The sequence below is a fragment of the Heterocephalus glaber genome, unplaced genomic scaffold (assembly GCF_053883595.1).
Source record: "Heterocephalus glaber isolate CG9 unplaced genomic scaffold, H.glaber_assembly_v1.0 deba00000901, whole genome shotgun sequence".
Classification (NCBI taxonomy): domain Eukaryota; kingdom Metazoa; phylum Chordata; class Mammalia; order Rodentia; family Bathyergidae; genus Heterocephalus; species Heterocephalus glaber.
In genome coordinates, this window is record NW_028258171.1 from 8,798,602 (window position 1) to 8,821,258 (window position 22,657).

The following is a 22,657-nucleotide window of genomic DNA, read 5'->3' on the forward strand; positions in this document are numbered from 1 at the left end:
AATATAACACATAAAATATTTATTACATACATATTTACTTCACAGGTTGTGTACTAAATAAAAAACGATGTTCGATGTTATCAAAACTGCAATGTGACAACAGTGCACAGTTTTCTTTCCTTTTTTTGGCCTTAGGTTCAATACAAGATTTCTTTAGTTGCCACATCGAAGTTGGAATAATGTCACCTAGACAGTGTTTGATTTTAAATGTTTTCAGTTGTTTATTACATATATATGTGCAAAAAGAGATCAAAGAGCAAATGTAAACATAGTTTTAGTTTGCAGAACTACTGCCAAAACTTACTTTTCCTATGTTATTTAAAATTATGCACAATGAATTTTTATAAAACCATTTAACTATTTCTTTTGAGTAATTTAATTTAGACCTGTTTAGAAGGAGAAAAAAATCTTGTCTTCAAAAATGAACAAAAGAATGTGAACTTTTAAAACCTGAATATATAAATCTCTCACAATAAAATTTGCAAAAATATAAGCTACGAAAGGTACAAATAATTCAATATAAGGAAAACAGCTTATAATTTAGCTTATTTTATATATGAAATAAATTGTTTACAATATCATAATTGTTATAATTCAAATCAGACAATAATACATAAGCAATAGTAATAACTTATTACCTCTGAGGACAAGGGGTTTGAAAGAAAAAGATGTCTATTACTGAAAACATTTTGTTAAAAGTTGGCACATAAAATGGCAAAAAACTGTTTGAGACCATAATAATTTTAGGATTTTGTGTCACTTTTAAATGGGATAATTATAAATATATGCAAAGATGTTTACTAGTAAAAGTTCATTGGAATAAAGAATATTTGATAGATAATGAACATGCACTGAGTGCTATAAACTTATCAGAAGTTTAATAGTATTAAATATTGAAAGATCTCTTAACATTGTGAACATAATAAGAACATAATTTTAGCAGTTTTAGGGGCTACATGGAAATAAAGAAGTGCTATTTTCCAGGGTTTTATTTCCTGAATCCTTATTATGGTAAGGAGATATGAAAACTCAGGAATAAGTGGCCTGATACCCAGTGGTCCTCTTCTTTCTACTCGCCTTCTTTCATCATTTTTTACAACCTGCAAAAACTTAACCTTACATTAAAAATAAAAGGTTCTCTTGAAAAGATATCAAGAGTGAGTTCACATGCTAAATTCTCATATTATTTCAAAAATATTCTCTGGAGATAGGAATGTTTTCATATATGGGAATATTCTTCATATAAATGAAATATGTATGTTTATTCTATTTTGTCTGTACTCTTAAGCTTTAATATAAAGTGAAAGAAGAATAAATAACCAAAAGTTCCAAAATTAAACAATTTCACAGGATTCATAACCTAAATCAGACCAAATACATTTGGATTCAATGTAGTGACTCATGAAAAATGCTCAAACTATTCAGACACCAAACCTAAGTAATTATAATCTTTTATGAAATTATAGAAAGTCAAGGAAATATATTACAACAACAAAATGATACAGAACCCCACAAAAGAAAAATATTATCTCACACAAAGTTAGCTAATATTAAATAGGTTTGGGAAATAGCTCCCCATACCCATATTTATGAAAATTTATAAACATCAATTATCAGTAGTAAATAATTTGTCTGTATACACTATTTTTCTGAAGTTTAAAATTCACATATAATGGAAGATTTACTAATTTTAAATAATTCTGTTTTAAATCAAAGAAGGATAGTTGATAAATATTCTTTGTGTATCTACATATATCCTATTTTTCTTAATGATGAAATACAGTGCCTTATTAAATGGGAACATATACTTACTTAAGTGAGGATTTACAGGAGCTACAAGAAAAACAAGGAAAAATAGTTAACAAGTATTGAATGTCTTTTTATAAATAAACATCTAATCAGTCTATTCAGTGTCTCATAGTTCCTTACCAAAACTTAATGATCTTCCCCACTGTAGCCATGGAGAATTATATCCACAGTCCATTTTGTTCTAAAAGGTTGGATACAATCTACTAGGGAGCTCAGCAATCCAAACCTCATAGTACCAAAAAGATCAATGTTAAATAGCACGGGGGATTTGTTCATTTTCCAAGAAATGGAGTTGCTGACCTTTTATTTCTTAACCAGTGCTAAACAAAACCCAGAAATGAAAACTTGAAGCCAACACCAGGCTAGCCTATAATTTAGAAGGTCTAATGGTGAAAGTAATTATCCAACAGAGATTGTACTTTTGGCTTTTGCTGTCATACATTTTTCATAAGAATATTATGACAAAAATGTAAATAACAAAATATTCATACCATGTCATATAACCTAAAACAAATAGCTACTTCCATATCACTTGGCTTAATTGAACTAAAACACACACAATACCTACACACAGAGATTTCTCAAGTGATAAGCAGTCGCTAAATATTTTTTGTGTATTTATAAATGTTATGTTTCTCTTAATTATGAAATACAGTGTCATTTTAAGGTGAAAATATAATTACTTAAGTGAGGATATTCAGGAGCTAATGTAATATATTTTGTATTTTTGTACATATAAAGAAATATGTGTTTTAGAAAACCAATTATATTTGCAATGCAGGTGCCAATTGATTGCCACCCAAAGAGAAAAAAATACTTTCAATTTTGCTAAAACTTTCACACAAATATATCTAATCTACAAGGTAAAGGTAAATATATATATATATATATATATATATATATATATATATATATATGGCATTTATGAACCATGAGGTGTGATCAAAATACACAGTGGATGTTTGAATTAAAAAATACAGTAAAAGATGAATTGCCATTAATCCCACTCTTGTTTCAAAAAAATTAATCCTATCATTCTTGCCACTTTCTGAAGCAGTTTTAGAAGTCTTCTTTTGTGTCTTTAGTTGCAGTGTCATGGTGGTCTAGATGTCCTGAATGGATTCAAAATGTTCACTTTTCATGGTCATTTTGACTTTGAGGAAGAGCCAGAAGTCTCATGTGCTAGTCCAATGAATAAGATGGATGAAGACACACGGTAATGTTTTTATGAGCTGCCTTCCCGTTGGGTGGCACTTGGTAGCAGGGTTCACTGAATTCTTGATCAGACCTTGATCACATGAAGGAGAACTTCCAGAACTACTTCAGAGAGTGCCAAGAACAATGGGATAAGTGTGCTTGAAGAGATGAATAAATGACAATGTGTCTTTCACTGCAATAATATTTTTATTTAAATACATGCATTTTTTAATCAGCCCTTGTACTTCTTCAGTGATTCATTCAACTCTGAAAAATACACTGAAAACTCCAGAGGTAGATAGTTTCATTGAATATTATAGTACTGAAATGCATGCAAAGTTCAACATATACTCAAAGTCTTTAGTACACATTAAAAAGATAATAAATCTTCTTGGCATTGTTTGTTCTTTGAACATAAACACTAAGAAGATCAAATTTCAATACCAGTTTGCTCAACTTGGACATTTGACTACCAGGAATATATTTTATGTGTACAGTTTATAAAGGCAGAGTATCACTAACACATAGAGATATTTTCACATCTTTATTTTAAACATAATGAGCACTGCCACTAGCATAACCAACAAGAAAACAGCAACTAAGATGTCCTGTTCAATAGGTGAAATAGATAAACTGTGAAACATTTATACAATAAGATGTAATCACTAGTACAAAGAACACATCACGCCACGATGGATATAGGAAAACCTTAACGATGTATTGTTATTCAAAATAAGCAAAAAATGCTACATGCTACTTAATTTCAAGGGTACAACATTCAGGGGAAAGGTAAACTAGAGACAATGTAAAGATCAGCAGATGCAAGGGATGGACAGAGTGAGAGGGACACGCGGAATGTGGGGGATTTTTCAGGGCAGTGAAACTCTTCACTGTGATCTTGAAATGTGGAGAAGTGATATTAAGCACTCAGCAAGATCTACATAACTACACGGCATAAATAATGAGCCCAAATGTAAACCACTGTCTTTAATAACACATCAGTTAATCAATTATAATCACTATCAATTATAACAAATTGGAACAATCAATTATAATAAAAGTGCCATCCTAATGTAAGATTTTTTTTTTTATTTGTTAAGTTTATTGGTACATTTTAGCTATGCGATATGATGACATTCATCATTGGGAACTTGTACCTTTACATGACGTATCTTGGTTCTTATTTTTTCCCCCTTCCCCTGTCCTCCCTTTCACCCTCCACTCCTCCCTATTTACAAGGACTGTTTCCATTTTTTCCTTTTCTCACATTTTTTCCTTTCCCTTCTTTCTTTTCCCCTAACCCCCCCTTTCCCTTCTCCTTCCCCTTTGGACCTTAAGATTTTAATAGTAGCAGGAATTGCATCAGAGGGAGGGAATTCTGTCCTTTTTGCCCAATTTTCTGTAAACTTAAAATTGCTCTAAGATCAAATTACTGATTTTTTTAAAAATTGGAAGAATTTTATTTATTTCCTATCTTGTTAATGGTGTATTTCAAAGTTATAAAAAATTTGAAAAGATAACATGTAAACATATATTGTATCATAACTTGTGGCATGGCAAATAAAGAAGAGATGGTACACTATCACACAGGTTCAATGTTCACAACACAGCTCTGTATCTCTACTTTTGTAATTGAATATTGACATTTGTGATAACTTTTATTTTGGGGTTTTGTTTGGTTACTTTGATCTCTTGGCTGATAGTCCAGAAAATCAATATGTCACATTTTGCTTTAGATCTAAATTTGGTAGATAATTTCAAGTTAAATATTTTATATAGTTTAATAGGCAAATAAATACATTTGAACAAAACTTTACTCACCACTGTATTTGATAACACGAATTGTTGAATCTCCTTCACCAAATTTGGTGAGAGGGGTCAGTCGGACTTCATATGCCTCTGGTTTAATGAGCTCGGTTAAGTTATATGTAATTAATTCTCCCTTTTGAATATTTCCATTTATTTTAATCTCCTGTTCCCACCAACGCTGCTGTCCAGCCTGAAATAAAATAAGTTATATGATCACGTTCCTACTATTTTCTTCAGAGGTACTTACTGTGTTCTAAGACAACTGAAAAACAACCTGGAAGCTTATTAAATTAGTATATTTTATAAGTACACATTATTAAAGTTTCTGTGATGGGTAACAAATTTTGTAGATGTTTTCAGATAACTGCCAAATTATAAGAAATTAATAAAAACGAATTTAATGGACTTAACAGGTCATCCAATATTAACTGAGAGTCAGGAGGTTCAAACAAGAATCCTTGATCTGGAGATTTGTAGAGATGGTTAAGGGAACTATTTTACTTAACACTTGAAGGGACTTCAACATTACTGGTTTTGTTTTGTTTTCAGTACTGGGGATTAAACTCATGACCTTGAACTTGCCAGACAGGCAGGACACCACTGAGTTACATCCCCACCCCAACATTATTGTTGAATACCTGAAACTTCTTATGTCTTTACAAGCACATATTACATATACAACAGTTTAATGATGTATTCTAAGCATTAGAATTTTGAAACATGAATGATTTCTTAACTTTTTCAAGCTTATTGAAACAAGAGATGATAATAACATAAACACATACTCTAAAATAGTCATATATGTGATAGAGAAAAATCTTGAAAACGACAAATGGATCATGAATAATAATGAAACATTGGGAAGAATTTATTTCTAAGTAATCAAACGACACCTTTATAAGAAGGATTAGGGCTAGGAATTTACCACTGAACTTGGCAAGATGGACAAAAGGATGGTGACTGAAGTAAATAGTGCCCATTGAGTAAGGAAGCCGAAGGCCTGATCGAAACAATTTAAAAGATTTCAGACTATTTCCTGCACTAAAGATACAAGGCTCAGACTCTCTTACAGGAGTTGTACAAACTCCTCAGAAAACAAATAATTCAGATCTTACTTGAAATTTTCCAGAGATTTATGAAAGAAAAAAAAAACAACTGCCAACCTCTTCAGTTTATGTTATAAAAACCTTAAAGATAATACAAGAAAGGAAAATTGCATATGCACAAACAAAATTCATCATTTTAGCTGTCATGTTAAATCCAATTTGGTTTATCTCATAAGGCTGCAAGAATTGTTTAACATTAGGAAATATGTTAATGCAGTTAACTGACAAAAGAAGAAAATATATATTTCAATTTTCTATTTGACAGAGAAAAATATACAAACTGAACTCCTTATAATAAAATTATTACTAAGCTAGGAATGGGAAGGAACTTGATTAATCCAGTAAATAAGATTGAACAAAACTCTATCAGATGCTTTATTAATAATGCATTTCTATGCTCCAATTATTTGTTGCAGAATCACAAATGAAAGAATGCTCAATATTGTCAGTCTAAATTATACTTTAGTAAAAATAAAATGCACAGTATTTACAAAAATAAAATAATTTGTAGAGCTGTATACATAAAAATCTCTCTCTGTGTCTGTATCCCCACTGGCTCTGTCTCTCACTTCCTCTCATGTTCTCTCTATCTTTATACATATATTTGGTCTTCCCACCAATAAATATCTCCCTTTATTGGGAGTCATATGTCTCCCTTTATGGAAGATTCATTTGAAAAATTTTTACTCGCATTTTGAATTATTTTTCAGTAATTGTATGCATATAATTTTTTAGACTTAATGAGTAATTCATAGGTTTGTTTGCTACTACAAATCATGATTTTTTTTAATTTTAAGCTATATTGCTAGTTTATAAAACTTTTTATATTTTCCTTATTTTCAGCAAAAACATGTATTTCATACATATTGCTGATATATAGACATTACTTTCTATATAAATATATATAAGTGTATTTAGGCATAGATGTCTTAAAATATATCTGCTACTTTTCATATCTGAAATATATGTTATCCTTTTCATGGTTCTTTTTCCTTTTTGTTCACTTAGTTATTTTTGACTATATGCTGGTCCTATGGTTTAAAATTTTGTTCTTGGAGGTTCTTTGAGGCTTAGGACAAAGATATATTCCTTTCAACATGTGCCTTTCTTCTGTCAACAGTGTGACTCGCTTTCACTTTGATTGTGAAACCATACTTTTCTTCCTTTGGGCAGGCCATGGGTTTTCATTCTTGTCTGCCTCAACCCTGCCAAACTATTAGGAATCAAAGGTTTCACTTCTCTGAGTTGCTGAACAACTGAGAGCAAAAATAGTTTGAGTAGGAATTCCATTTATTTGGATTCCCATTTTCCCTGAGGCTTTTGTTTTTCTTGTTGTTGTTATTTCTCTTTGGCCTCTGCCTCTCTCTGTCTCTGTCTCTCTGTCTGTGCCTCTCTCTCCGTGTCTCTCTCTTCACACACACAGCACACATATGTACATATGCTTGTACATCTTATATTTATACACTAGTTAAACACATATGTGTATGTGTATATACATATATATCTATATATTTGTTTTTTGTAAATGTGTTAATCCTAATCATATAGCCTAAACTGATAGATCTCTGGAAATGAAAATCTAAATATATGTGCTATTAATACATTCTTATGCAAATGACAAAAAGATAATAGAATGAAACAAGAAGAAATCCCATATATAAATCTGTGGGACTGTTGTTGTCTACATAGAAGAAAGAAAAATACATGGCATAGAATTGCTTATCTATATGGGAAAAAAGCATGCTTTTTATCCTTATTGCCCATTTTACAGAGCGAAGTCATGCATTCTGAGGAGGATCAAATATTTAAATTTCAAAAGTAAACCAGAGGAGATAAATATGCTTAACCTGATTTTTAACATTATGCAATGTACATGTAACAAAAATAATTATGGTACCCCCTGATTATGTACAATTTTAGGTGCTTATGCATTAGTTTTAAATTTTTAATTAAAAAAAAGTTCAATCAATTTTTTTTTTTTTTTTTTTTTTGGTACCAGGGATCGAACTTGGGTCCTTGCGCTTGCTCAGCAGGCAGCGAAACCACTGAGCTAAATCCCCGGCCCAATCAATCAATTTTTTAAAAAGCAAAAGAAGTCAGTGGGAAAAGAAGACAGAAGAATGTCATTATTGCCTCAGGCATTATATTCCATTTTTTTAAAAAAATGGGAAAGAGAAGCATGAATCACAAAGAGACTGATAAATTAGCCAATCTGACATTTGAAATTAATTCTAAATCTAAAAATTCAAGTTAAAATGTATTTTTATCAGTGCTTCTTATTACACAAACAGGAAAAGCCAGGTTTTTGTAAAAGATATTTGCAACACATAAAGTTAACTAGAATATATTAAAACTCCTATAACCAGAAGAAAAAGATGAATTCAGTAGGTAAAAGAGAGAAATAAGAGTAGGCATTTCACAGATGAGGCTATTCAATAATTCACTAATTAGAGAAAGCCCCAGCCTCACAATGAATCAAAATGGAAATCAAAACCACAACACTAATCCCTACCATCTGATAGACAAAAACTTTAAAACAGTAATAATATCAACATTTGCTAAAGATATCAACAAAGGAGAATCTTTCTGCATGTCAGAACCAGTGTGTGAGGCATAGGACCTCAGTGAGACGTTAGCTCACACACATGCTAACAAGTCATGCTGCAGTAGTGTCATGGCCACCAGCAGAACCCTGGAGCCCGTCGTCATGTGGAAGAAATGGATTCATGACAAAGCAGACGTCATAAGCTATCCCATAGCTTTGGTTCCTCTTGTCTCCAAGGCCCCATAGGGGAATCTGAGAAGCCCCAGGGGGATGGCAAATGTGTTTTGGTTGTGTATGACATCTCACAGTCCCTGAGCTTAAAATCCTTATATTTTATAAGTGACAGTAACCAAATCTGCCCAGCCAGTGCTCCAAAAGGAGACAACTTTATATACTGGGCACCAAATCTTTGATGCACTGCAGCAGGAGCTACTGTTTTCTGGGGATATTTGTTTTGGAAATTAACTTGAAAAGATAAATTGTAATAAGAGGGGGAATACCACAGTGCCTCTGAACACCAGACATGGGGAAATACAGAAATCTCATGAAAAAATAGATTTAAAAAATATTTCCTTGAATATGTGAACTGGTACAAGTTTGTAGAATAATCTGGCAATAAAAAACAAGGTTACAATGTGAACAGGTAAACTCTTATCCTTGGGAACAAGAATATTCATGACAGAAAGCACAGAAAACGATCTAAACATTTGTCAACAAGATAGTAAAAGCAAATTGTAGGTTTTCCATAAAACAGAATGAAAAATACAGCATGAAAAAGGAAGTTAAGGTTCTTGCATCAATATGGATAAATTTCATAATAAAATATTGAGCTGAAATTGATTATAGGGCAAACAAAATTTCATTTGAATCCACATATTTTGAAGAGAGATATATAGTATAAAAGAAATGATGAGGATGAGTAAACACTGAGTTCAAGATATTGGTTAGATGGGTTTAGGGACGTGGCAGGAGGAGAAAATATGCTGGGCATAGTACACACGCCTGTAATCCCAGCACTCTGGGAGGCGGAGGCAGGAAGATCACACGTTCAAGCTGTGCCTGGGCGACTGGATGACTTAGCAAGACCCTGCCTCAAAGTAAAACATAAAAAAGGGCTGAGAATGCAGGACAGTGTGAAGGTCCTGGATTTGATTCCAGGTGCACACAAAACATGGAGAAAGTCAAATTATGAGGGTTAAACAAAGGACCTCGGATTTTTGTTCTTTTAGAATGGTTGTACACATACAAATCGCGATTATATTATCTTGTGTATGTCTGAAATATTTCTCTCTTTTTAAAGAGAGAATTAAAGAATAAGAGTAGAGAAAGGCAATCATAAATGTTCTTAGAACTCCTTCTGCTTGGAATTCTAAGATAAGGCTCTTTCTTGTGGTGCTTCCAACATCTGAATTTTTGGCTACTAATTTTATGCACTTTCTCCTGAGCTGACGGTGTGTAGCGGTTTACATTTGCTGCTTCTGATACTCTGATTCAGGTGTTCTCAAGTTAGGCATGAAGTCACAGGAAGAACTTGCTGAAAACCAAAATTCCAAGTCTCATCTGTGGTAGTTATGCTTCAGCGAAGTCTAGAATGTAACTTTTATGAATCCTTAAACCAGAGGCTACATTCTGTTGGGCACCGCTGTCTTCCAACATCACTTCTTTATCAGTAGCTTCTCCTAGCACTTCTCCCCCAATAATCTGTATCTCAGGACAGGTAACTAAGAATAAAAATAAACTACAGTATTTTAGTCTGTACTGTGTGTTAGTCTCTTTGCTAACCTCATCATACTTATTATTATATTCAACCCACCACACACCTAGAAGCAGCAACCACCAGCTCTAACAAACAGGATAATTGAGGCAGAAGGAAGCTTAGGTCACTTCTATAACTATAGGGTTCTACAGCTGCAAAGTGGTGGCTCCAGAGTTTATTATTCCTAAAATAATAGGAATTATTTTGACATATTTTTGATGTCTTTCTGACATCATTTCTCCTCTGCTACCTGAGAATTTAATTGTTTTTACCAGAGCCATCAGATATATAGTTATGATACATGTGTAGTATCATAGGCTACTAACCAGAATCAATTTCCAATTAAATTTTATACCTACAGTATCTGGTCATTAATTTAATAAAGATGTGATGGAGTTAAATCCCATATACATCCCAGTGTATATATAACTGGATTCCAAAGAGTGCAACTGGAAATCTAACTTAATGATAACCTCATAGTCATTCAGTTCACTGGTAAATTTAGGTGAAGTTTATAGTGGATAAAGGATATAAAACCCAATTCCACAGAAAGTAATGTCCTTCATAGATAATCACCTTAGTTAATACTGGATCCTGCAGTTTCTATCAGTTCTGGAAGCTAAATAATCTCCGTAAAATAATTTAATGTAAATGACAATATCTTTCACTGTATTTAGGGTTTAGATTTTTATATGCACGAGATAAAGGTGAATTGTTATTTCAAAAGAGAAATTTAAAAATTTAAACTTATAAAATATATACAGAATTACTTGACATTTTGATATTATCTAAAGATACACACGTTTAATCAAGGTACAGCTTTTGGATGTTAATATAGGTTTAATACCATTCAATATTTGTAGTACATCCTAAGGGAGACATTGTAGGCATTCTGTTATTATAATGAGGTGTTCTACTCAAGTAATTTTAGTTGGCGGATACATTGATATTTTTACTTATTACAAACTCCAAAGTACGTAACTTCGTATGTATATTTAAAAAGCAACGACTTTGATTCCCAGTCTTTAATTTAAAGCTGTAATGAAAGTATATACTTCAGTAGTTGAAGGAATAAGCAATTAAATACTTCCTATTGTATATCAGTGAGCTGTGCAAATTGTAAAAATGGGAAACTAAATGCAATGTTTGCACTCACACAAAAGAAAATGCAAAATTATTCCACAGATTGAAGGTAAAACCATAAAACTCTCAGAGAATGTGGGATCCAAACCATAACTACCGATGACAGTCCCAGATCATACCTGTAGTCATGTTGATATGAAAGTAATTGTTAAAATTTTTTTGTGTCAATTAAAAACTCCTTTCCTTTTTCTAAGAGATCTATGCCTTTTATGTGACCTAAGGGGTAAACTTAGAGTTCCCTAATCCCCTACAAACTAGCTTCATATTAAAAGATGTAGTTTGTTATTTTTACCACAGAGGATAATTAAAAAGCCATTGCTGAAAAGGCCTCAGGAGGAAGAACGATATTATTGTTCCCTCAAATTTAAAAGGAACAAAATTAACTTCAGAAAATTAAACAAAAAAGTCTGCAAATGAGCTTTAAGATGGAAAGGGAAAACAAAGCTCCCTTCTTTTCCTCCTCCTTTGGACTGGGAGGTTTTCTCGGCATATCATGAACTCCACTTAAAAGTGCTGGCTGGGCCGGGGATTTAGCTCAGTGGTTTCACTGCCTGCTGGGCAAACGGAAGGACCTGAGTTCAATCCCTGGTACCCCCCCCCCCAAAAAAAAGTACTCGGTAACGCAGAATCTAATAAAATATTTTTCTTGTTATTCATTGTTCGTGATATTAATGCTTTTAGAAGTGACAGTGTCTTTTTAAGTTGTACAGATGTTATTAGGTTTGTCTGTCATGTCTCTTTGGAAGTTTGTATTATAATGTTTAAATCAGATTTAACTAGCATTCATTGAAAATCAGTTGGGGGTTCTGACAGACTGATTTATGACTAGTCCCTTAATGGACTGCATCAACATCTATTGATTGTAAATTATATGCTATTCCCTGAGGTACAGGGTAACATCTCCTGCCTTTCATTGCATTTCCCTTATCATAAGTGTGATATGTCACTGACGAGTCCGTACTATCTCTAGTGCTCAAAGCACATCAGATTGCAATGAAAAGGGTGTTTTAGAAAGCATTAGGGATCCACATTTAAGTCAGAATTAAAAGATGCCATGTTTCTCCAATGTAAATAATGCGGCTGAGGTAACACAACTTGGGAGTAACATTAACCCTCTGTAAATAGAAATAGCTAACTAGGTACTTCCTCTATTTGAAGAAGATAAAGTCATAATATTCTAGCTACTGAGATTTATAACTTGACATGCATAAACTATTTGGAAATTCTGATTCCAGAAATTAGGGTGAGAGTAATGTTGCAATATGAAATTCAGGAGTATTAGAAAGTTATATTCAGTAGCAATTCAAGAAAGTAAAGACTTACTAACCACCAATTTGCTTCCCCTAAAAAAGAAATAGTCTGATTTATTTTTAAACTTAAATTTACCTTCTTTCTGATGATGAAAAACTAATTCTTACCAATTTAATGTAGCCAGGTAGGTTTAAAATTTGAACCTGATAAGCTCTTGTTTTAAATTCAGTCATTTAGTGTAGTGAGCACTACCTAGAGAAGGGAATTGGGTCAAGGGCAGAGGTAGCACATTTCTCAGCTTATGAGCATCCCGGTACAGTGGTAGAAGGGATGTTCATTGCTTGGGATTAGGTTTGTTTTCTACACTTGGCTTTTCTTATTCTATTCTAGCATCCGAATCTATGATGTTGTTGGAACTGCCTTGGCCCTTGTTCAATAGGTCTATTTAGTCTACAGCTTTTTAGGCAAAAGACAAGTCTTTTGGGTCTAACTACTTCTTCCGCTTTTCAGGCATTGGAAGGATCCTATTTCCTGCCCAGGCCCATTCCCTGAAAACCTAACTCTGTCTGCCATATTATGCTCTGGAGGACTTCCTCAGGTAGGATGCGGAGCTCCTACTCGCGCTGTCACCCATTGTTACTAGCTGGAAAATGAACCCACCTCACTATTCCCACTCAAGAAATAGTGCACCCTGTGACCTTCTGCAGGAATAGTTCTTGGGCTCACTCTATTTATTGTTCTCATTTCTACTAAAATATTTGTCTTTACTGTACCTGGGAATGCTGTGTGTTTGCACTGGGAATGTCTCCCAGTATTTTAGTCCTGATACGAAGCATTTCATAACTCCACACATTTCCCCCTCGATCCCCCTTCCTTCTCACTTCACTGCCATGACCTACATTTGATGTCAAGTGTGGACTTTTAAGGCTGCCAAATTTGTTTGGATCTTATAAAATCTATTCAAAGCACATTTGTCATCTGTTTTGTTTTGTGCAGGTATGTTTGAGGGTTTCTCTTCTCATTCTTGGCCCATAAAAATCAGCTTCCTTTGTTTTAATTTAAAAATGAAAGAACAGTAGATCAGGAGAATTGTAATAATACATTTGCTAGTATTTAAATTTCCCAACAGTCCCTTATAAGTAAAAGCTCTAACTTATATAACAAGCTGCTGTCAACCTGCATTTAACCTGGATATCAGGAAAGCCATTCCCCATAGTATTTCTGATTTATATTTCTTTCACCAATAGTTACCTGATTATAAGACAAAACAAAAGCATATAAGAGCACTCAGACAGAGACAACATTGAATGGTTCAGAGCTTTAGTGAGTCTTTCATTCTTCTTTATGCAGTTTTCTAAGTTTTTTCCCTTTGCCTTTCTTAGTGAGTCACTGCTGTCTGGACAGCTATGAATTGGATATCTGGTCACAGTCTCTAGTAAATATCACTGGTAGCTATAGCAATGAGAAGCCCTGAAAAATACTTCAAAGATGTAAAAAGGAAACATACTACAGTCAAGCAGAACAATCTTCTGTGACAGTCAAAATGTTCTTGGAATAGTGAAGCTAGAAATAGAAAAAAATAGAAGTAGAAGAAAAATAGGTCCTAGGACTTCCTAAATATATTAAAGATGATAGGAAAAAATTAAAAATGTAGTTATAGGAAAGTGAAGACAAGAGTTAGAATAGAACTTTGAACAAATGGAGATCTTTTATCACACTGAAAAAAGAATGAATGCTTCTGGAATAGCTGCATATTAAATAAAGACAAACTAATATTTTACAGTTTTTAATGTTGTGTACATATTTTATGTTATTTAACTTTACATTCCCAACATAACAGTAAAAGTATATTGGAAGAGTTACATAGGAATTATTTAAATACAGCTAATATTCATTGAGTGATTGGTATGAACCAGAATCTATTCTAAGCATTTTAGTTATTAATTTAATCTCAACTCAATGAGATAGCTAGTTAATTAAATTTAAATTGTTTTCATATTCTTATATTTTAACTCTTTCTATTAAAATATATGAGTGACTGAATTTAAAAATTTCTGTAAGTGAAGAGAAATAATTAAATATTGTATCTTAGAAGATAGATAGCAAAATGTTGAAATAAACATTTTCCTCCCTCTTTGTATGAATGTTTTTTGGTTTTAATAACATTGAAATGTAATTCCTAAGACTTACCTTAGGAAATGCTTGGGAAAACTTTTTTGTAAAATATAATTTGTACAAAATATATCCTAGGTTATATTAATATTTTCCTCTTTTGTAATAATTTTAATGATGAATTAAATCATAATTATATAAACTATACTGTCTAGCATAATTTAGACATGACAGTAGAGTTTAACAGATTTGGCTTTAATAGACATGGCGTATGATAATGAATTTAGAGCAATTAAATGATTTTTTCTTCAGTTTACAAAAAAAGTATTTTCATTTAAACAAGAGGACATAGTACAATTTTAATAATTGATAATTTAAATATCAAAAACTTTCCCTGATTATTGAACTATTGTTTTTATAGTGAAACTTGGAGGGCCATCAAGAAGATCTAATGGAATAAATAAATAAGTTGAGAAAGCTGGATTTTCACATGCAAAACCACGAAACTGGACTTCTATCTTTCATCACACACAAAACTTAACTCAAAATTGATTAGACATAAAGCATAAGACATGAACCTATGAAAGTCCTAGAGGAGAACATAAAGGAAAAATTTTTTGATACTGGCTTTGGCAAGGATTTTTTTTTTGATAGCCTACAAAAAGTATCAGGCAACACATTAAAAAATGCAGTGGGATTACAGAAAACTAAATGGTTGCCTTGCAGCAAAGGGGATGATAAACAAAATGAAAGACAGCCAGTGGATTGGGAAAGATATTTGGAAACCATATATTGGAAAAAGCACTCATACAACTAAATATCAAAAATAAAAGAAACTCAAAGATCCAAGAAAAAAGTGGGAAAATGATCTAAACAGACATTTCTCCAAAAAATAAAAATAGCCAATAGATACAGCAAAATGTACTAAATATCACTAATCACGAGAAAAATGTAAATCAAAAACTACATGCGCTATCAACTCATACTTGTTAGAATAGCTTTTATCAAAAAGACAAGTAAGTGTTGGCAATGGGGTGAAGAAAACGAGAAACTATCCATACTACTAGGGAGACTATAGAATGGTGAAGCGATTGTGAAAAACAATGTGGAAGTTCCTAAAAATGTTAAAAATATAACTATCATACAACCCAGAAATATTTTTTGAGTATTTACCTAAAGGAATTGAAATATCCACCTCATGAATATATCTGCACAATCAAATTAGTTGTAGCATTTTTCATTATAACCAAGATACCGACAGAACCTTAGTCTCCATCAGTGAATGAATGGAAAAATGCCGCGGGCCGAGCCTGAAGATGGTCCTTCACCTTCTCCCTACTTCCTTTCTTCTTCCTACTCCCTTTCTCTAGAGATTACAGACTGTAGACCCTGGATGGCACAGCCCCAGGAGACAGTTACATTGTATACTTCCCTGTTCCCTTCCTGCGCATGCCCTGATCATGAAACAATCACGCTACATTCCACCTAGGCCACGTGGCACTATTTGCCCCACCTTCTCTTCCTGTTTGCCTTCCACTGTAAATAAAGAGTGTGTGGGACTCCAGGCGGCCATTAGCTCCTGACAAGCCATGGTTCCACCTGGTCCCAGCTTTCAAGCATGATCTTGGTAAGTATCCTTCTTTCTTGTTATTTTTCAATTTTCTTCATCTCCCACCGCTCTCCCCAGTTTTGGACCTTATGCCGTGTGGGTCACGACAGAAAAAGAAATCGTGATAACTTTATCATATATGCATGTTCATACACATTTGTACACACCCAAAATGGAATATACTCATCCTAGGAAAAGAGAACCTGTTACTCGTGACAACATGGAGAAGCCTAGAGGACATAATGCTAAGTGAAATAAAACAGAAAAACTGTTGCATGATCTCACATATATATGAATGCACCTTGAGACCATAATACTAAGCGAAATAAATCAGGCACAGAAGGTTAAATACTGCATTGTTTCTCTTGTATGAGAGACATAAGATATAAAAAGTTTAAAAAGCAAAATAAGAGATACATGATATGGAACAGGAAGATAGAATTTATAGAGGAGGGAAGGGGACCTAGGAGCGGGGAACAGGAAGGGCGGAAAGGAAGTAAAATTAATTAAGATGTAATATGTATATGTACCAATTCCCTACAATAAATGTAATCATCATGTGTAGCAAATATGCACTAATAAAAATTAGCTGCTAAAAATAACAATAAAATCTCAAATACAGAGACCATAGAAACGTGGCCAGCAGGGGTGGAATGAGAGATGGAGGTCAAAAGTATAGTTTGTTATGTGATATGAACAGCATCTATTGTTCAGCATGAGGACTATACTTAATATACAAAAATACAAATTGGCCACCCACATACATACATGGTAGTTACGTAGTATGATGGCATATGTTAATTTGCTAGAAAGTATCCATGACTTTATTTTGTATATGTATATCAAAACATTATGCTGCGTACCTTAAATATATAAACAAGAAGAGAAGTTAAAAATATATTGACAGTACATAAACATTTTGATAAAAATGCTCCTTTACTAATGATACAGTTACAACCTGATAAATTTATTATAAATTGAAAATATTTTAGAACAAAAATCCATTTAATACACTTAGCACACCTGACATCACTAGTGTAGCAAGAAGCATTCTATGAAGTATCATATATTCATTATTATGATCACATGGCTGATTCCTCATTGCCTCCCAGCATCAGGAGAGAGAATCTTACCTACATTGCTTGCTCCAGAAAGATAAAAATTCAAACTATTGTTCCTAATGCACATGTATCACTTTGGTACCATCCTCAAGTTGAAAATTGTTAAGTAAAACCATCATAAGCAAGGGACTGTCTGTACTATAATTCAATTTGTAGGAACAAATTTGACAGATGTACTGTTCTTTGTACAAGAATTATGAACTTAATCAGAAAAGTTGAGTTTATTTAACATTCTCTGCTATGATTTTTGTACAAACTGTACTATTAGGCTTTGTACAATTCTCTGTTACGAACTGGTCACTCTGTGATGGCTTCTATACAATATGTTCCTAATTCTACTCTTAGAAATCAGAAAGGCTGATCTTTTTTTTTTGGTATCGAGGATCGAACACAGGACCTTGTGCTTGCGAGGCAGGTGGTAGAACCACTGAGCTAAATCCCCAGCCCCAGAAAGGCTGATCTTTGAATAGGGGATTTGACTCACTTTACACAATTTATAGAATTATAGTTTGGGATGTGTTGGGAATCCTAACCTAAGGTATTTCTGTTCACTAAGAAATGTAAAATGTAATAGCTACTGGCTTTTTAAGGACTCACTATTGCCAGAAGTTTGCTAAAGATTTTACATATTATTTTAATTTAACTTTTCTAAAAATATGTTGAGTTTACCATTATCCCTGTTTCCTCAATTGAAGAAAGTGGTAAGCTAACAAACATTTTGAGTCTTACAGTTGGTAAGAACATTATGTAAGAACCCAGTGTTGTCCAATTCCAAGGCTACTCTCTTAATTATAATCCTTATTTTTCATTTTATATTACTACATTTAACGTGTTAGTTTCACAGGTTTTCCTTACCAGTGTGCACCATATTCACATTCTTAGAAAAATTACAAAAGATGTTTTCACATGGGAAGGCCTAATCAGGTTTACACAGTGATGGGTGATAGTCTGAGATAAACCTATCTTCAGAACACTAAAAGCTTTTGAGTGGGACCTGATGATTTAAGTGAATTCAGAATCTGCTCTGGGATTTTATTTGGCAACCCCAGTAAATGTGCATTCCAGTTGGGCTGAGTCTAATTGTCTAACTATGATATAAATCATTAAGTGACAGGGTATTTCATATTGCCTTAGGAGAGAATTTGCATGTATTACAGACCTGTCTCCTCCATCATGCATTTATGAATTCCATGTGTTAAACAACATTGAAAATTACCCAAGACTATGTATAACAGTAAAAATACTTGTTTTAGAAGGTTGTGATAAATTACTAGAAAAGATAAATTTGTTTCCAATCAAGTTAGGAAATAATACAAGTCTAATTATTTTCTTGTTATACTTGGATTAGCAGGTGAAAGGATACCTCAACCTAAAGATGCATTTGTTATAGATTTCATCACTGATAAGTTGTATTTAAGCAACTCAATCGGCATCTTTTTTTCATAAGTCAGGATTTCAATGAAGTAAAAATAGATCAATAGTTATGTTTTGAGTATTTAGGGTTTTTAGTTTTGGTTCATCTTGAAATCTCTCTGATACAAGGGATAATAATTCATTCATTCAAATATTTTTATGAATAACTAGGTATATTCTTTATAAGGTATTTTAGTATTGCTAACTTCTGCATGTATCGATAATATTATCCTTTATTCTGCAAATGTCACCTGTCACATCCACATCTCATTTGATACCTTTCTCTAATACACTTTTTCTGAACTACTTGCTTCTGATGAATTATGATCACGACCCACCCTATATATTGTCACTAAAGCAGCTCAGACTTACTCTCCTGTTCAAATTATTGCATTTGTTATTCGTTTGTAATATTATATACAATACCAACACAGTTGAACCCTCTACTATTCACTTGGATGAATTATGCAGTTTAACTTGGTGGAAATGTATTATTTCAACTAAGATTTGCTAGACTATTTCAGCTTGGTACCACTTAAGTAGGTATCCAGTTGGGCAATCAATTTGACATTCATAGGGAGAAACTTAAGGTTAATATACTTTCGGAGAGCTTATATAATAGACGATTTTGATATATAGATTTAAGTATACTGATGTATTGTACCTTAATTCATTTACTGAAAATGGTAAAAATTTAATCATAACCATTTGAAAATATGAACTTAGAGGAAAGATATGAGAAATACTTTATCTATTGTACATTTTGCTCCTACACAATGCTTACACAAATGTGTTGAAAATTAGCATCACATTAGTTTGGATTAAAAATGTCAATAATATTCTCTTTTCATTGAAGTGATTACATAACACTGATTGATAGATTTCTTTTCCATTCAAAATAAGTTTTATTCAAAAACTTAGGTTGCCATGGTAAACAAAAGCAAGGAGAAACCAAACTGAGTAATCTTTTTGTGTTATAACAATAAAGTTGGAAGTCAAAGCTAGCCATAAAGACCCATGCATATAATCCCTGAAGCTCAGGTGGCTGAGGCAGAGGGTTGAAAGTTCAAGTCCAGCCTGGGCAACTTAGCAAGATTATGTCTCAAAATTTTAAAAAAAGCAACTTGAAATGTAGCTAATTGTGAAGGGCCTGGTGGGTTCAATTCCCAGTAAAACACACACACACACACACAAACACACACTCACATGTTGGGAGTAGAGCGGCGAGCAGACAAACAGTATTATAAAAACATACTCAGACACAGTTTAATACAGTTTTAAAGTCTATAATTTTCTTTGAGTGTTAAAAAATTTAGAATTTAAACATTACCTGAATTATAGTCTTATTTCAGAAGTTTAATGACCAAGGAGATACAATAATTACTCTAAATACATACACTCACTTACATGTACACACACACACACACACACACACACACACACACACAGAAAGACAATCAAGCCAACCTATTCCCAGTCTTTTTATCATTAGAAACATAACTCAATTTTTCCTGCTGCTACACCTCTGAGAATCCTTTTACATTTAGTGTGGTCATATGACCCAGTACTTGTGGGAAGACCACGAAGAATGCCTAAACAGCTGGGCAGGGTTTTATTATTTTTCTTTAAAAAAAACAGATTTTATTTACTTATTTTTAGGACTTGCTCTAACTTTTGATACCCATCTGGAGCTATTCCAAGTAACCTCCCAGCAAAGGAGTAACACACAGTCACTAACAAAAATAAACTGAAGTGTCTGACAACACTGGGAGTACCATATCAACAACAGACTTTCATGTATAAAGGAAATAAACACCTATTTATTTACTGTTTTGTTCTTTTAAGTTAGATACACCCAAACAAAATGTGTTATAATTAGCAAAATTAATAGCATGGTTTAGTTTACTCAATGTAAATTGTAAAATAAATTATTTGAGAAAATTTTAATAAATCACATTTTGGTTTTATCAATATTGTTTTCTATCAGAAGATCAATTTCCAGTTTGCAAAACATAAGACATACCAAAGTAAAAATAATACTATTGTGATCACACAGAAATACTATATAACAATCAGAAAATCTTGGTGTACAACAATAAACATTTGTTGGTGGTGCATATGCAGGTTGTCTGAGTCTCCCCTGTTCTGACCAAGGCATGATTGGGTTTGTTTCCTGTCACAGGTAGAACTCAGGTTAGGTCTGTATGTCTCACATTCTTCTGGGACCATCAAATTGCCAAAGGCATATTCTGCTCAATGAGGAGATCAGATGGTCCTGAAGAGGTGAGTGGAATTATACAAGGCCTCTTAATGACTCTGCTGAGAACTATGAAGCATTTCACATTTCTACACATATGTCATAGACAGAAACACATTGTGTGACTAAGCTCTGTGGGCATGGGATATAATCTGATCTTAAAAGATCAAAGTTCAGGAGAAACAAATCTCAGATGAATAATAAGACTGTAGTAGAACTTTGAGTGTTAGCATGCATTTTCAAGTGCAAAATTTTACCACTAAGAGAAAGCATCAGAATACAAGTTTTCCAGCCTAAATTAAACGTGCATCATGTGGTCATAAAAATCACATTTTTATAATCTTTTTCATATATCACAATTAAAAGCAAGATTTAGAAAAGCCATCATTTACCTTACACTAATAGATTCCATCAACTATCCCTGCTTAAGCAGTTATATTTCTTTTTTACAACATGAATCTATTCCAATTTTTATGAAAGGAACAATTACTGAAATATTCTACAACTGTCCAGTAAAACTTATTGAAATAGTAATTCATCAGCAGAGTCTTTTGTTTAGAGGAATTTAATAAATATGTCCCAAATATGAAACAAAATAAGTTGATATTTGAAGCAAGCAATGACAATACAGCATAGACTTATTTTTTGCTGTTTTTCAGAAAATCCTAAAATATCTATATTTAGCAGTATATGAATTCCACATCTATATTATTCTACACTATTATTTTATTGTATTTATTAAGCATATAATCTAATATTCTATCCTGGAATGTGAGTACATTAAAATATTTTTTCAGTTTGATATGACCCCAAAGCTATATCCTATTTTTGATATTTTGAAACTACATTTTGAATAGGTAACATCCACAATATTCTCTTTTAATGGAAAAGTTTGCACAATATCATTGATTAATTGACTTACTGGACATCATTTATTGAGGGCCTATTTTCAAACAACTGAATTAAAAGAATTTATCTAACTTAGTCCCTTACTCATTGAGTTTCTGTGAGGATTAAAAGAGCTAGTTATATGCAAGCCACTTACAAATGTTTGACAAAAAATAACCACTGTAAGTGCTGGCTTAAAGAATAACATCTTCTATTACTATATTATTACTGGGTGAAAATGATATAGGTATGGAAATGATGTAGTGAAAAAGTAATTACAATTATCACTTCAAATGTAACTACATGCAGGGAATGTATAACATGAATAATACAGGGATATGACCTAGCTAGGGGAACTGTTGATATCTGGGTCCATTTTAGTAAATTGGAAGATTTACCAAAAAGAAAGAAAGAAGGAAAAGATAGCTAGATATGAATTTCAAAATAAAATATAAAATCATGTAAGTGTGAGAAGTCAGTGTTTGAGAATTTTTGTTAGATCTTCGAGTGTGATAGTTTTTCCAAGAGAACCCAAAATTCAGAGATCAAAAGATGAAAAAAGGGTTGGGGATTTAGTAGCTCAGTGGTTCTGCTGTCAGCCTTGCAAGTGCAAGGTCCTGAGTTCAATCACCAGTACCAAA

At 32.8% G+C, this 22,657-nt stretch overlaps 1 protein-coding gene across 2 annotated transcripts in view; it reads right to left on the reverse strand.

Annotated features, from left to right (window-relative positions):
- The window catches only part of Mdga2 (MAM domain containing glycosylphosphatidylinositol anchor 2), an 801,066-nt gene that overhangs the window by 34,268 nt on the left and 744,141 nt on the right, over positions 1–22,657 (reverse strand). For both annotated transcript variants that reach the window (XM_004835599.4, XM_087207963.1), the window contains 2 exons: positions 4,828–5,005; positions 1,813–1,833 (listed from right to left, as the gene is read on the reverse strand). In XM_004835599.4, the coding sequence (XP_004835656.1) occupies positions 1,813–1,833; positions 4,828–5,005 (199 nt within the window). The remainder of the gene's footprint in view (positions 1–1,812; positions 1,834–4,827; positions 5,006–22,657) is intronic.